At 50.1% G+C, this 16,015-nt stretch overlaps 1 protein-coding gene across 3 annotated transcripts in view; it reads right to left on the bottom strand.

Annotated features, from left to right (window-relative positions):
• IL20RB (interleukin 20 receptor beta) overlaps nucleotides 1-16,015 on the bottom strand; it is a 39,845-nt gene that overhangs the window by 7,932 nt on the left and 15,898 nt on the right. For 2 of the 3 annotated variants that reach the window (XM_010858243.1, XM_010858246.1), the window contains exons 2-6: nucleotides 14,127-14,253; nucleotides 12,091-12,281; nucleotides 7,947-8,071; nucleotides 5,631-5,781; nucleotides 1,311-1,453 (exon numbers count right to left, since the gene is read on the bottom strand). In XM_010858243.1, the coding sequence (XP_010856545.1) occupies nucleotides 1,311-1,453; nucleotides 5,631-5,781; nucleotides 7,947-8,071; nucleotides 12,091-12,281; nucleotides 14,127-14,253 (737 nt within the window). Of the gene's footprint in view, nucleotides 1-1,310; nucleotides 1,454-5,630; nucleotides 5,782-7,946; nucleotides 8,072-12,090; nucleotides 12,282-14,126; nucleotides 14,254-14,459; nucleotides 14,491-16,015 lie in introns of those variants that run through there. The other variant, XM_010858245.1, reaches the window with a different exon arrangement.

Raw genomic sequence — 16,015 nt, forward strand, 5'->3', positions numbered from 1 at the left:
TTGAATCAGTTCTAATGAGGTGGATGAAACTGGAGCCTATTATACAGAGTGAAGTAAGCCAGAAAGAAAAACACCAATACAGTATACTAATGCATATATATGGAATTTAGAAAGCTGGAAAAACAACCCTGTATGAGAGACAGCAAAAGAGACACAGATGTATAGAACAGTCTTTTGACTCTGTGGGAGGGGAAGGGGGATGATTTGGGAGAATGGCATTAAAACATGTATAATATCATATAAGAAACAAATCGCCAGTCCAGGTTCAATGCAGGATATAGGAAGCTTGGGGCTGGTGCACTGGGATGACCCAGAGGGATGGTATGGGGAGGGAGGTGGGAGGGGGGTTCAGGATGCGGAACACGTGTACACCCGTGGTGGATTCATGTTGATGTATGGCAAAACCAATACAATATTGTAAAGTAAAAAAAATTTTAAAAAGAGGATGAAACGATTAGATAGCATTACTGATTCAATGGACATGAATTTGAGCAAAATCCAGGAGATAGCAGAGGACAGAGGAGCCTGGCATGCTGCAATCCATGGGGCGGCAAAGAGTTGGAAATGACTTAGAGACTGAACAGCAACAAGAACAGAATGCATTAGGATTCCTAGGAGCGCTTGTCATTTGAGGGCTTTCCTTGTACTCCTGAAGTTCTGTACAGATGCAACACGGAGGGAGCTCTGGAGGCCTGCTTTGCATTTCCCCCACCCCTGCAAAGCACACAGGGCCTGCCCCAACTGGGAGACTCAGATAGATGGCCCAGGGTCCTCCTGGCTTGTGAGCTGTGGGGACCCTTCACCTTGGGTAGTCACTGGGCAGGTGCGGATAGTTCCCCTGCCCCAGCCAAAGGCGAAGCACTGTCCACATGCCCCACACTCACACACGTGCGCCTCACCCCAAGAACCCAGGATACTCTTGGTGTATGAATTGACTCTGTTGTGTTGGAACATGTTTCTGGATGTAGCTGCTGTTACAATGATGGGAGGGGGCAAAGAAGGCCTGGCATGCCAGTCCTCAGGGTAAGACTGTGCATGATTCCTGGAACGCCGAGCTCCTGGGCTGGGCTTCACACCTGCTGCCTTGGCTGTGCCAGGCCCTAGGGGCAAGCAGCAGAGGCCTGATGGGAGCCTGGGGGAGGCCAACCTCCACCCAGAGGGTGGTCTCCCAGCCCCGCTGATTAGAAGGGAGGTCCTTCTCCCTTCTTGGTGCAAATGCTTGTAAACCCACGAAGCGGAGGTCCATGCCCCGCTCAGGCCCAGACGACATCTGGACAGCGCATCACACTGAAAGGAAGAAGAGCAGTTACCAAGGTGTCGGGGAGCATCACCACGGGGCAGCAGGAGTGCCGGAGCAGCCGGCCCATCTTCCAGACGGAGAGCAGCGCCACCACCAGGATCAGCATGAAGCCCACGAAGGCAAACAGGGCCAGCGCCAGAGGCAGGGCCTCTCCTGAAAACAGAAAGACAGGAACCGGCTTAGGAGACAGCCCTGAAGACCAACTCACTCACCAGTCCTGGGCCTCCCTGGCCTTCCCGGGATTGGCTCTGCAGACGGATCAAGAGAGCAGACTCCGGCACCCTGAGATCTGACATATGCCCCAGGGACAAGAGTGACCACCATTCAATCGTTTTTCTAGAATCCAGATTGGTTTCCAGAAAGCCAAGGAAGATTACAGTCTTTTTCTTGGGAAGGAAAAGGGAGGAGCCTCATGCATTAAGCACTAGCTGTGTTTGCACACACCTTGGCACCACTGCCAGAAGGAAGGCAGAGAGCCAGGCCCCCAGGCAGGATGAGGGGGCGGTGCCCAAGAGCACAGCCCAGAAGGGAGCTGGGCGGTAACTGAAAACAAAGTGTGCTTCACAATTTTCTCTTGGCGTTGATCTGTATTACGGAGGAAAATATTGAATTCAGAACACAGTCACATAATAACTCTGATGTATTAAGTCCTGGCGATGGTTAAGTGACTTACCCCAGGTCACACAGGGAGGGCTATGCTCCAAATGCTACTAAGTGATGTATCAGAGAGTGCCAAGTCTGAGCATCTGGAGATGTGGAAGTGGGGGATGGGTTATTTCCCCATCTCTCCATCCTGTTCGTGTAGCCCCTCTGAGCTGGGCTGCTCACCCACAGTGTGAAGGGTGGCACAGCTGATGCAGCTGCAGAGAAGCTGGGAGGGTCTCCTCAGTGCTTTTGGAAACTATTTGGCAGCACACATCAAGAGACAGGGCTTCCCAGGAGGCTCCGTGGTAAAGATTCTGCCTGCCAATGCAGGGGACGTGGGTTCAATCCGTGGGTCAGGAAGACCCCCTGGAGAAGGAAATGGCAGCCCACTCCAGTATTCTTGCCTAGAAAACCCCATGAAAAGAGGAGCCTGGTGGGGTATAGTCCACGGGGTTGCAAAAGAGTCAAACACGACTGAGTGACTGAGCACACAGCACGCATCAGGAGACACACAAATGTTCAGACTCTTTCATCCCCTCCTCTGAGTAGATTCCCAAGAATAATTCCAAAGTGGACAAAACATACACATAAAGCAATTCACAGCAACGTCTAGATTAGAGCCTCAGCTTCATAACCAGCTGTCCGCGGAGCCCACAGCAGCACACCTGCACCTCCCTCCACCCCAGCATGCTCTGGTGCATTCCCTCATAGCACGAGCCACGACAGGAAACCATTGCATTTGCTTACTTGTCTGTCTACTCAACTAGAAGGTAAGCTCAGTGAGGGCAGGGACTTGTCTGCTATATCCCAGTGACAGTGCTCAGTAATTATTCACTGAATGAATGAATGAATCAGTGAAAATAAACATCATCTTCAAAAGCAGATGGAAATGGGTACTTCCGGGAGTAGGCCAGTGGTTAGGAATCCACCTGCCAATGCAGGGGACATGGGTTTGATCCCTGGTCTGGGAAGATCCTATATGACACTGAACCATTAAGCCCATGTCCCACAGCTACTGAGCCTGTGCTCTAGAGCCCACGAGCTGCAACTACTGAGGCCCCGTGCTCTGCAACAAGAGAAGCCACTGCAACGAGAAGCCTGAGCACCGCATGTAGAGCACAGCCCCTGCTTGGCGCAACTAGAGAAATCCCACATGCAGCAAGGAAGACCCAGCACAGACAAAAACGAAATAATTTTCTTTAAAAAGCAGATGGAAATGACCTAAATATCCCCAAGTAGAGGGTGATTTACTACATCATCAAATATCAGCATGGCAGGTCAGGAGGTCAGCTATTAAAATGAGAATTCAGTTCAGTTCAGTTCAGTCGCTCAGTCATGTCTGACTCTTTGCGACCCCATGAATCACAGCACGCCAGGCCTCCATGTCCATCACCAACTCCCGGAGTTCACTCAGACTCATGTCCATTGAGTCAGTGATGCCATCCAGCCATCCCATCCTCTGTCGTCCCCTTCTCCTCCTGCCCCCAATCTCTCCCAGCACCAGAGTCTTTTCCAATGAGTCAACTCTTCGAACAAGGTGGCCAAAGTACTGCAGTTTCAGCTTTAGCATCATTCCTTCCAAAGAACACCCAGGGCTGATCTCCTTTCAAATGGACTGGTTGCATCTCCTTGAGAATTAGGACACATAATATGCACAAGCGTGTCCACTGCAGCATGGGTGGCAGTCACAAAACACTGGGAAGCACAGAATACACCTAGTTGCGGGGTTCTGTTACACGTATTGTGACACATCCACACAGCGGCTTGTTATGCATCTTTAAAACAAGGTAGATCCATAGGTGCTGACGTGAACAGGCGTTCACAACAGCAATACCAAGTGACGGCAAGGGTGGTGCGGAGCAGTAAGCACAGTACAGTCCCAGCTGTGCTGGTGAGTTCTGGCCTCACACGATGATTGCAAAATTAAACACCACACTTGCCAAAGGAAACCTCCTCAATGGTGTGGGGAGAATGGAAAACTTGGATCAGGAGGATCACCTGGAGGACGAAATGGCAACCCACTCCAGGATTCTTGCCTGGAAAATTCCATGGACAGAGGAGTCTGGCCGGCTATAGTCCATGGGCTCACAAAAGAGTCAGACACGACTGAGCAACTGAGCTCATACACACATATGCACACTTCTTACTCTACATACTTCTCTGTTGTTTGAATTTTTTTTAACAAGCTTGACCTACATGGTTCTAAAAAATAGTATAAAATGGTAATCAGAAAGTCTTCATGAAAAATGTTTTAATATGATATTTGTGAAAAAGCAGACACAAAACATATGTATAATACAACTGGAACATATGTCTACACGAAGGATAACACCACTTTAGAGGATAATTTGGAAACAGCAGTCAAAATTCAAATGTGTATCCCTTCAACCCAGCAACTCTGCTGCCAGGAATTTATCCTTCACATACACCAGCAAGTGATCTATGTACCAGGTAACTAATGAGAGCATTGGCTATAATAGCAAAATATCAGGAAAAATCCTAAATAGCTCTCAATACCGCGCACGTGAGCTCAGTTGCTTCAGTCATCTCCAACTCTTTGCTACTCTACAGACTATAGTCTGACAGGCTCCTCTGTCCATGGGATTCTCCAGGCAAGAATCCTGGAGTGGGTTGCCATGCCCTCCTCCAGGGGATCTTCCCAACCCAGGGATCAAATCCCCGTCTCCTGTGTCTTCTGCCTTACAGGCAGATTCTTTGCTGCTGAGCCACCAGGGAAGCCCACCCCTCAATAGAGGGGTAGTTAAATTAGTTATAGGTATACAACACACAATGGAAAACTAGGTAGCTAGTAAAAGAAGGTTAAAGAAATTCTTTTTTAGATATGAAAAAATCTATAATATGTATAAAGTGAAAAAGACTTTATAGATCCAGAAGATCTATAAAAAGATCCAGAACAGTGCACAGAGTATGCTACCATTTGTGCTAAAAAGAAGAAACATATATAATAATTTATTTCCATTTACTTGTAAATGCATTGGGAAGTTTTCAGAAAGATATACAAAGAGCTAACCCCTATGGGGGAGTGGATAGGAATGACGTGGATGAGGAAGAGGAGGAGGAAGCCAATTCCAAATTCTTATCATATTTTTTGAAATATATATGTACCAAATATTCAAAGTTATATTTTAAAAACTAAAAAGCTATACACAAATGTCACTAGCAGTGTCTGTATGGCAGAATCATGGGATATGGGGTTTCATTTTGTTCATTTTCATTGTAGGTTTGTAGACCATAAAAAATTTAAGGGAAAAAAATTAAAGAAGAGGATTCTACAGACTTTCCGTCAGGCCCCTCCCAGCTGAGAGCTGTGCTACACAGTGGGCACCCCCTCACAAGGTCTGACCTTCAGGGGCCCCAGCCACCTCACCTGCACTGGCCCCTGATTCGCAGGCAGCGGCCACCTGGTCAACCAGCTTTGCAAAGTCTGTCCTCAGGCCTCGGAAGCTTTCAGGGAGAAAGCGTGCCAGACAGCTGCCAAGGGACCCCCACCCAGCCCGAGGGTGGACTTTCACCTCAGGATTGGGGTGGGGATTAGGACACAGCAGTTTCACCACCAGAACCCATGCAGCCTGGGGGAGCAGGTCAGGGAAACCAAGGGGAGACTCAGAGCCAGAGGAAGTAGCAGGCGCCGTGCAGCCCCAGGAGGGCAGGCAGGCTGCCTTACCTTGCACCTTGACACATTCTGTCGGGCTGAAGGCACTGTGCCGCCCGATGGCCTTCACGAACGTCCGGGCCTTCACACAGTATGCTGCCCCGGGCTCCACCGTCTCCAGGTACACGGGAAGGACCCCCGGCCTCACCACTTTGATGTGTTCCTTTAGGAAACCAGAGAACAGTCACACCCTGAGCCAAGCAGGCCAGGAAAGGGAGAGGAGGAGGGAAGGAAAGCTGTCAATACTTCCTTTCCAGCATGCTTACATAATGTTCCTCTCATTCTTTCATTTATTCATTCACTCATTTTTTAAAAATTACTCATTTATTTAGCACGTATTGTGTGCCATGCACAGTCGCAGGCACTGAACAAAACAGGGGCACCCAGCACCGAAGAGAACAAAAAGTTCCTGCCCTCGCAGAGCTTATGTCATATATGAGGAAGCCAGACCATTGATAACACACATCAGGTGGTGATGAGGGTTATGAGGAATCATGGAGCAGGACCAGCAGGTAGAGAGTGACGAGGAGGCACCAGCAGAGTGGCTCGGGGAGGCCTCTCTGATAGGCTCATACTTCGACAGAAAGCTGACTGGGTGCTTGGCCCGGCCATGACTTCCAGAGGGTCAGTGAAGAGGAGCACTTCAGCCAGTGGGCAGTGCCTCCTCATGCATGCACCCATCCACTGTCTGTCCATCCATCTGCACAGCCCTCCACCTCTGCCACCCCTGAGACCTGCAGAGGCTTGTCTGGGCCAAGCCCAGGTGACTCAGGGCAGGTGCTCCTCTCCCAAAGAACCTGAGGGACCTGCCCATTCCCTGCAGCCCAGGCCCCAATCTGCTCCCACATGACTGCATCTGCCTGGCTCGCAGTGCCAGGCCCTACCACTGGGCCCTGACCCAGCAGGAGTAAATGCTAGGAACCGTGGCTACTCCCCTTCCAGGGGCATGTGGTGGGGCACATGTCCTGGCATTAGCTCAGGGGTACCCTTGGCCAGAGAAGGGTCTATCAAAGGCCAGCCAACATCTGGCAACCCCTAGGCTTGGCCTGATAAAATCAGCAGGCCCAGTCAGATTTCTTGTCCTGGGAACTGGTATTGAGGAACTGAATACCCAGCCAGAAGCAGGGACCAAGGGGAGAGGACATGGTGAGGGGAGTCAGTCGCAACCAAAGGCACTCACGGGAAGGTGTGATGAGGGGTCAGGGCAAGCTGGGGTGAGGGCCACGGACAGAGCACATAGAGAGGACCCCCAGGGGGAAGCAAGGGCTCCCCAGGTGGACGGGGGCCTCTGGGTGAGCGAGGATGTGCAGCAGCCTGGCTCTGGGCCTGCTCCAGTCACAGATTCTGTGAGAGCCCCCGACAGCACCGTGTTAATCCTTGTGGCAGGGCTTCTCGGGTGACTCAGTGGTAAAGAATCCTCCTGCCAATGCAGGAAATGCAAGTTCAATCCCTGGGTCAGAAAGATCCCCTGGAGAAGGAAATGACAACCCACTCCAGTGTTCTTGCCTGGGAAATCGCATGGACAGAGGAACCTGACCTGATGGGCTATATTCCATGGGGCGCAAAGAATCAGACACAACTGAGTGACTAAACAACAGCAATCCTTGTGACAGAGCCTACTTTTCCCTGCGCTGATTCGAGTGGGTTTTATCACTGTTTCAGCTTGGACAGGGCTCCACAGGTGCACCCACACTTCATGCCTTCTGCTGCTGCAGCTCAGGCACTCCCTCTGAGACAGCTGACCTCCCACCCAGCCTGGCCTGCAGCACCCACCCCATAGGGAGGGGCCGTGCCCCATCTAGGCATTCCCGGTGGCCCATTGGCTCATAATTAGGGTTGTTTATTAGCTAGCTTCTGGCTCTCTGCCCAGAATTCTGCACCCAGCCCAGGTGCACACCCTCAAGAAGCTGGGACCAGCCTCGTATACTTATGAAATCATCCAATTGATCTGCAACAGTCCTGTCTGCTGCCCCTAAACAGCAGGAAGAATGGCTGAGAAGACATGCTGATGGGAGAGAAGAAATGCATTGCACAGGTATTGTGGATCCAACTATGACAGAGTTTAAAGCCAGGAGGTGGCCCCTCTACTTCAGCGAATATGCCCTAAGACGGCTCCCAGCTAAAGTCTGGGTGGGACGAAGGCAGTCCTTTGAGTTTGATGCTGCCAGCATTGTCAGCCTACACCGATTCCTGTGTTCCCTCATTTCACCCAGGCCTGCTCATCCTCCGGCCACCCCAGACAGCAGGCACTGCAGGGGCCAGCCTTCCTCATCCAGCTCTCAGAGCTTCTCCAAAGTCTAACTCGAAGGCCCAGGCTGCAAGTCTCACCTTGGCACCGGGCTCCCTTCTCCAGTAGGACACGAAGAACTCAAAATGGGGCCCCAGATCTTCCAGCTTAATAAGCAGGTGGAAGCCGTCCATGGTGATCTCCATCCCAGGCGGGGTGAGGATGGCTGTTGGCAAGACAAGGGGAGAGTCAAAGCCAGTCCCAGACAGGACTGATTTCTGTCCAGGGAGACCATGACCAAACCATCAGTGGAAACACGCCAGGCTCATGGGAGGGGAGGGGTTTTGATGAGGCTTCATGGCATGCAGAAGCAAGACTGTACTCAGCAGGTGCTCAGCAAACTCTTTGTGAATGACGCGCAAATGAAAAAAAAACAAACAACAGCCATGTAGTACAATTCACATAGATCAGTGACATATACTGTCTGCTGCTAACTTTCAAACATCAGCAGATCAGCAGCTTGTGGATGGGTTGGCCTTTCTAGTCCCAGCCCAAGGAGTCTTCATCTCATAGCGTTATGGAAAGTCAGAGGGTTTTACAAATTCCAAGAATCAGCTCTAGTAATTACAGCCTAAGCACAAACACCATCTTTCATGTTATTGGATCCAAAACAGAGAGACCCCGCAGGCCCCATGGATACTTTCCACTTAGTAGACCAGGAACCAAAAAGCCCACACAGACAGTCTTCAGTCCCTGCCTACTGAAGATGGATCCAGACCTTCCTCTCAGATCCAGACACTGCAAGACCGGAAGGGCCACCCTAATTGTGGGCTGTGGCTTGGGAGTGTGTTCTGGCTAAATCCTCCTGCACCGGGGTCAGTGGACACTCAACAGAAAGGCAGTTCCTGCAGGGAGTTTTCAGAGAACAAAGTATTTCCTGGCATCTAAAGAGCTGCTTGGAAAGAGGACAGGAGGACTTGGGAAGTCAGGGGCCAACTGTGCAAAACATACCCAGATTAGAGGTTTCATATGAGCACACAGCACCACTAGAATTGCCTCTGAAACACCTCCAGTAAGAAAGGAGATGTTTGACTCCTCCACTTTTAAGTTAAACATGATTAGAATTGGATCCCCTGATCTCCATCTATGTAGAGAATAGAATTAGACAAAATGACCACATGTCATTTCCGTTCAGATGATTTTCTGACAACGTTGGGGCAGGAACTTCTCTCCTATGTACTCTACATACTCATCTCATTTAATCCAACCAGCAAGCTTCAGAAAGTAAATATTACTCCTACTTACAGATGACATAGCAGAGCCTCAGAGAGGTTACATGACATTCCCAGAGTCACCTAGTGAATGGCCAGACTTTAAGCTCATGTCTTTCCACGTTTCTAGACTCTGTTGTGTGGGGTGATTTTTAACTCCCAAGGAACAGGATGCACTTAGATCACTTAAATCAGACTCTAGGGATGGGTCCCGGAGATCAGAGGTTCTCAAGCTCCCCTGTGACTTGAATTTGCATTGAGGTTAAGAACCTCTGCTCTCAACAGGCTTCCCTTTAAGAACCGGGGATCCTTTCCAAGACAGCCTTAAAACCAGATTTTTCATGTATGAGGAGAAGCTGGGGTGGGGTTTTACAAAGGCCAAAAAGCAGACGTCATGCCCTGAGGAGTCTCAGTTTCCTCCCAGCTCTGCAGCTGGGTCCACCTGTGTGAGGACCTTCATCCTCTGCTTCTGGGGCAGGTATGGAGACACCTTTCCTCAGCTCCTCAGCAGCAAGCCCTTTTCCTGTTTATACTTGCCTTTTCAAGCACAAGTTGCTACTGCACACACCCACCCTCAGAGCTGTGTAGACACTTCCTTATCTCCAAATGCCCCATGCCTGCCTTTCCAACAACAGCTGCCAGCCTCCAGCAATGATCTTGGCTGGAACCCTGTGCTTCCAGGAGCCAGAGGGAGGTGGTGCTGGTGCTGCCCAGGCACTGTGGGTGGAGGCAGAGCTACAGCAGCCTCCGGTGCCCCTCCGGCTATCCCAGGGCCTGGCACTGGGATCCCACTGCTTCCACCATGTCCTACCATGGGAGAGAGGGCAGGCAGAGGAGCCCACATCCTGCACCAAAATTCCTACTGGTATCCATTCCAAAAGGACTTCCCTGTAGCTCTAACAGTAAAGAATCTGCCTGTGATGCAGGAGACCAGGGTTTGATTCCTGAGTCAGGAAGATCCTCTGGAGAAGGGAATGGCAATTCACTCCAGTATTCTTGCCTGGAGAATTCCATGGACAGAGAAGCCTGGTGGGCTACAGTTCATGGGGTGGCAAACAGTTGGACACGACTGAGCGACTAACACACACACACATCCATTCCAATGGTCCCACTCCCACCCCCTAGCTCTTCCCTTCTTCCTCTGCTTGCTGGCTCTCAACTCTGGGCATATCCCTAGGGTAATAATAATAATACAAATAGCTGAGTGCTATTACAAGGCAGCACTGCCCTGAGCATTTACACTTTTCATCTCACCCCCAACCACCCACCAAGGCAAGCCGTTGCCCCTCTCACTCAAGTGGCTGAGCCGGGATTTGAATCCCATCTGTCTGACTCTGGAGGACCAAGTTCTCTCTCAGCTCTATCTTCACCTCCTCCAGCAGGGGCTCCCTCACCTTCTAACCCTCCTGGTTTCTCCCAACTCCCACGCTCCTCAGGAAGCTCTGACTCACTCCATTAATTTAGAGGCTGCCCCGACCTCCCCGTGTCCTCACTCCCAGCAGAGGGTCACCTGTCACCCAGAGAATATAGGTCCCCAAAGACCTTTCATTTGCCTTTCCTGTGTGTCCCAGGGGGTCACATCATCACCCACAGCTGTCTTTGTACCTCCACTCAATCCCCCAGTTGGCAGCCTGCCCAACATCCCCACTCCTCCTGCTCCATGAGACCACTTTCAAGAGGACCTATTTGGGGGACTCCCTCAGGTGCAGCAGCAGCCGTCTGTTCTCCCTTCTCTGACTCTCTCCCTGTCCTCCATTCTCTTCAAACCCTAGGTTTCCCAGAATCCTAGCCTGGTTCTATTTGTCCTCATATCTTGTCCCTGGACACCCTCACCTGCTCTCAAGCCGTTAGCTATTAATTTCATTTTGTGTGTCTGTGACCTGTCTGAGTCCCAGGGCCTGATTCCCAACTGCCAATCAGACATCCATGGGATGATGTCTGATAGGAATCTCAACCTCAAAGAGCCCAAAGCCAGCAGCATCTCTTATTCCTCAGACCAGCCGCCCCTCCTGGGTCCTCTTCCTTGGATGGCACTCCTCCTAACCCCATCTGGAAGCTGGGTGCCATCACCATCTCCCCCACCTCTGTCTCACGGGAACTGGTCACCGAGCTCTGTCCCTTCTAACTCAACCATGTCTCTAGAATTTGTCCTCTCCTTCCCATGCCTCCCCCTCCTCTAGGATCACGATCCACCCTGGTTCAGCTGGAATGTTACAGCCCTCTCTTCACTCTTCCCATGGCCTGCAGGTCTCTCCTACTCCAGCTCACTTTCCACACCACAGCCAGTGCGACTGTTCTGTAGGCAGACCTGGACCAGATCGCCTCTTCTTCCATGACGCTCCTCTACTGATCTGATGAGACTTCATGTCGAAGCCCTTCACCGTGTGACCAGCTGCTTCCTCACCCCCAGCCATCCAGACCCTGCTCCTGCTTTTTCCCCTCACACCCTGCTACACACTGGGTATTGTTTGCACTCTGCCAGTTTGGTCACCAATCCAGATTCTTCCCTTACTTCTTTCTCAGTACATTTGCCAGGTTCCATTGCTATAGAAAAGTTATTTATTTCCAAAGGGCTGTTTTTGGTCACTGTGATCATGTATAGACCCTATTGCCAAAGAAGATGCTTACACAGGCAACAAAGATGGGGCCAGTGAGGCCTCAGATGGGAGGCAGTGTTAAGAGTTAATGATGTGTGATCATGGTAGGGAAAGGCCGTCCTAGCGCTTCTACCCACTTCCAGAGCACTTTTCCTTCCAGAGACAGTCAGGAATAACTTCCAAAGTCTCATTTCAAAATGAGAGAGAGGAAGCAGCTGGCAATGTTTTCAACAGACCAGTTAGGGTTGTCTATGTTTGCAGCATTCTGACTTTATAAGACTCATTTGATGCTGAAGAGAATCCCAACAGTCTCAGTGAGCACAGCTGCTGCAGGGAAGGCTGCTGGGGACAGGGGAGTAAGGAGAGAAGGGCCTTACTTGAGTTCTGGTTAAAGCGGTGCTTCAGAGTGCTCCAGGCCGAGGTCAGCGAGCCCAGGGTGGCCCTGACCCGGAGGCTGTACGACACAGTGGCGGTGATGTCCTCTGTGATGTCACACTCAGGCCTTTGAGTGGGTGAGCACCAGATGCTGGGGATCCAGATGTGGCTCGTGTACAGGCTCTCATACTCCCTGGCCAAAGAGAGGAGGGGACAGCGTCACACCAGACCCTTCCACCCTGGCTCAATGATGGTTTCAAGTAACCGCCTCCTCTGCTAACTTTTTATGGGCCAGGAAAACAAGTATTTGCTCCACATTCCTTTCCTCCCCTCTCCTCCATCACCAACCATCCCTTCTTTCTGACTCCTTCTCCAAAGACAGGGAGCCTCAGGCATCAACCCCGCTCTGTCCTGGTCTCTCCATCTGCACGGTCACCACCCTAGTCTCAGCGACTGTCACCCCTTGCCTTGCTGTGTCTCTGGACAGATTTTCCTACTTCCCTTCCTGCCAGTCTTAAGACCATTTGTCACTCAGCAGAGCAGAGCATTTCTCTCCTTAGTGACTTCCAAAGAGCCTAGAATGGAATGCATACTCTGCCCCGGCCGACAAGAATCTCTGGCCTTCTTGCTCCGCCCCTAAAGGTGATGCTCCCTCCACACAGGCCTCCTCACGATTCCTCCAACTTGGCAACGTGCTGCTGTGTCTCAGTGCCCTGCCCGCAGTGTGAGTGCCCTGCATTCACACTGCTTGCCCGCTCCTGTCCTTCAGATATTGGCTTAAATATCACATCCTCAGACAGACCTTCCCTAACCATCAGATAAAAAGCTGCCACAGAGCCAACTCACTGTGCAATGGATTTTAGCTCCCTCCTAGAACTGATTTCTATCTGAACTTACCCACAGCAGTGCTGCCTGATAGAACTTCCTGTGATGGTGAAAACCTTCTGTATTTGTGTTGTTTTACAATGGCACCCCACTCTGGTACTCTTGCCTGGAAAATCCCATGGATGGAGGAGCCTGGTAGGCTGCAGTCCATGGGGTTGCTAAGAGTCGGACACGACTGAACGACTTCACTTTCACTTTTCACTTTCATGTATTGGAGAAGGAAATGGCAACCCACTCCAGTGTTCTTGCCTGGAGAACCCCAGGGACGGGGGAGCCTGGTGGGCTGCCGTCTATGGGGTCGCACAGAGTCAGACACGACTGAAGTGACTTAGCATAGCATAGCATACAGTAGCCTGTAGCCACAGATGGCTGTTAAGAACTTGAAATGTGGTTCATATGACTAGGAAACAGACTTTTGAATTTAATTTTGATTAATTTAAGTATAAATAGCTGTCTGTGTCTAGTGGCTACCACATTGGACAGTGCAGACCTAGTGTACTTATTTCTTTAAGTTTTTACTGTCTCCTCCTCTAAATGTAATCTTCTTCTGCCTGGAAACTTTGTGGTCTGTACCCCTGAGCCTAGGAGAATGTCTATGCATGTAGCTGCTTGGTTTGTATGAATTGTTAGTGAGCTTTACTGAGTACCTTCTGCATCCCTGTCACTCCTTGACAGCTCTGAGAGCCTGGACACCTGGAGAAGGACCAGCTGACCTATAGGGTCACAATTTGTTTTGGCTCCTGGGGGCAAGTGTACTGTCAGGAAAACTGAGGTCTCACCGACCCCTAAAATATCTGAGTCTCCAAATAATTTCTCTTCCTCAAGTCAGAGCCAAACTCATTTCATCTTAAGATTTTCTTCAGCTTTAGACAACTGACTCACTGTTGGAAAGAAACTTCACGAAAATGTGTTTATATACTTTTGTGTTCCCGGAGAGTTCACTGCCAAATCCATGGGACAACTTCCCTTGTTGCTTCAATTCTCTTAGGGCCCATGAAGACAGAGGAGGCAGATCATAGGAAATCATCTTTCTCTGGGCTCACAAAGCCTTCTTGAGCTCTGGAATGAGGGCTGTGCCTCTAGGAATCAACTATTGCCTAAAGGAGAGAAACTGAAAAACAAAACAACAGCAACAACAACAACAAATGCTCACCCCTGGTACTCGACAGAATAGTGTACTATTTCTTCAGGCACAGTCACTGGGCTCCATGTCAAGACGTGCTTCATGTTGGTTGATTGCACAGAGAGGTTCTGAGGGGCAGGTAGAACAGCCACTCCATCTGGGACCAAGGAGACAGACAAGCTGACAAGGCGAGTTCACCTCAGGGAATGCCACAGCTTCAGGTTAGTTTCTAACGAAAAGTCAGACATGCTTAGGAACTAGTCAGTCATTCAGTTCAGTCCCTCAGTCATGTCCGACTCTTTGTGACCCCATGAACCACAGCACGCCAGGCCTCCCTGTCCATCACCAACTCCCAGAATTTACCCGAACTCATGTCCATTGAGTCAATGATGCCATCCAACCATCTCATCCTCTGTCGTCCCCTTCTCCTCCTGCCTTCAATCTTTCCCAGCATCAGGGTCTTTTCAAATGAGTCAGCTCTTTGCATCAGGTGGCCAAAGTACTGGAGTTTCAGCTTCAACATCAGTCCTTCCAATGAACACTCAGGACTGATCTCCTTTAGGATGGACTGGTTGGAACTAGAAGAAACTCTAATTTTACCATATTTGTGTTCATGCTAAATATTGCTATCATCATTGTAATTCTCCCTTTGGTGATTAGCATATTAACATTAATATTAATATGTATGTGTATGGGTGCTTAGTTGTGACTCTTTGTGACCCTATGGAATACAACCTGCCAGGATCCTCTGTCCATGAGAATTTCCAGGCAAGAATACTGGAGTGGGTTGCCATGCCCTTCTCCATGGGGATCTTCCTGACTCAAGGATCAAACCCACATGCCCTGCATCTCCGGATTGCAGGCTGAATCTTTACCACTGAGCCATCTGGAAAACCCAGTTAATATTAATAATAATAGCTAACATTATTGACATTAATAATGGTTAGTATTTTTGGTCACCTGATGCAAACAGTCAGCTCATTGGAAAAGTCCCTGATGCTGGGAAAGATTCAAGGCAGATGGAGAAGAGGGCATCAGAAGATGAGATGGCTGGATGGCATCACTGATGCAATGGACATGAACTTGGGCAAACTTCGGGAGATGGTGAGGGACAGGGAGGCCTGGCGTGCTGCAGTCCATGGGGTCGCAAAGAATCAGACATGAATGGGCGACTGAACAACAATATTACTGAGCACTTACCAAGCTCTATCTATGCCATGAGCTCGATTATCGCATGATTTTCTCATTTAATTCTCATGACCATACTGGGATGTAAGGACCATCAGTTTCTCTGTTGTACAAGTGAGAAAACTGAAGCACATTATATACAACCCTTGTGTCACACTGGCCGCGATGCAGGCCTGGACTTTGTTTGGACTTTGCCACTGAATTTGTGACCGTAAACACGTTGCGTAAGCCTGAGCTCCCCACCTCTACATGGCAAACCCATATCGGCTCCTGCCGGCTTCTCATCACCACCCCCTCTTGCTACTGCCATCCTCAGCTATCAGAGCAATTCCTTTGTGTCCCCAGAATGGCCAAACGGGGCACAGCTGCTATTTGGGAAGTGCAGGCTCAGGTCTGCCATGGAAGGAGTCCAGTACAGAAGGGCACCAAGCCAGTTTGGAGACTCCACCCCAGACAGCCTGCAGGCCTCTGAGCCAGATGAGACTCAAGCATCTGCTCACGCAGCTGTGTGCCCAGAGTGTGCACACAGTGGGTCTACAGCTTGCACAAAGAATCAAAGCTGATTTGTGATTCTTGTGATTCTTCACAGAATCATCTGTGAAGCTGATCCCTAATAAGGACTTCGCAGCCCCTAATAAAGACACACTTGTGGTCTCCCCCTCTGACTTTTACATACTCCTCTTTTAATGCCCAACACCTGCCTCCTTTTGCTGTTACAGTTGCAGTGATAA

This window comes from Bison bison, unplaced genomic scaffold (assembly GCF_000754665.1).
Source record: "Bison bison bison isolate TAMUID 2011002044 unplaced genomic scaffold, Bison_UMD1.0 scf7180017864384, whole genome shotgun sequence".
In the NCBI taxonomy this organism is placed as follows: Eukaryota; Metazoa; Chordata; class Mammalia; order Artiodactyla; family Bovidae; genus Bison; species Bison bison.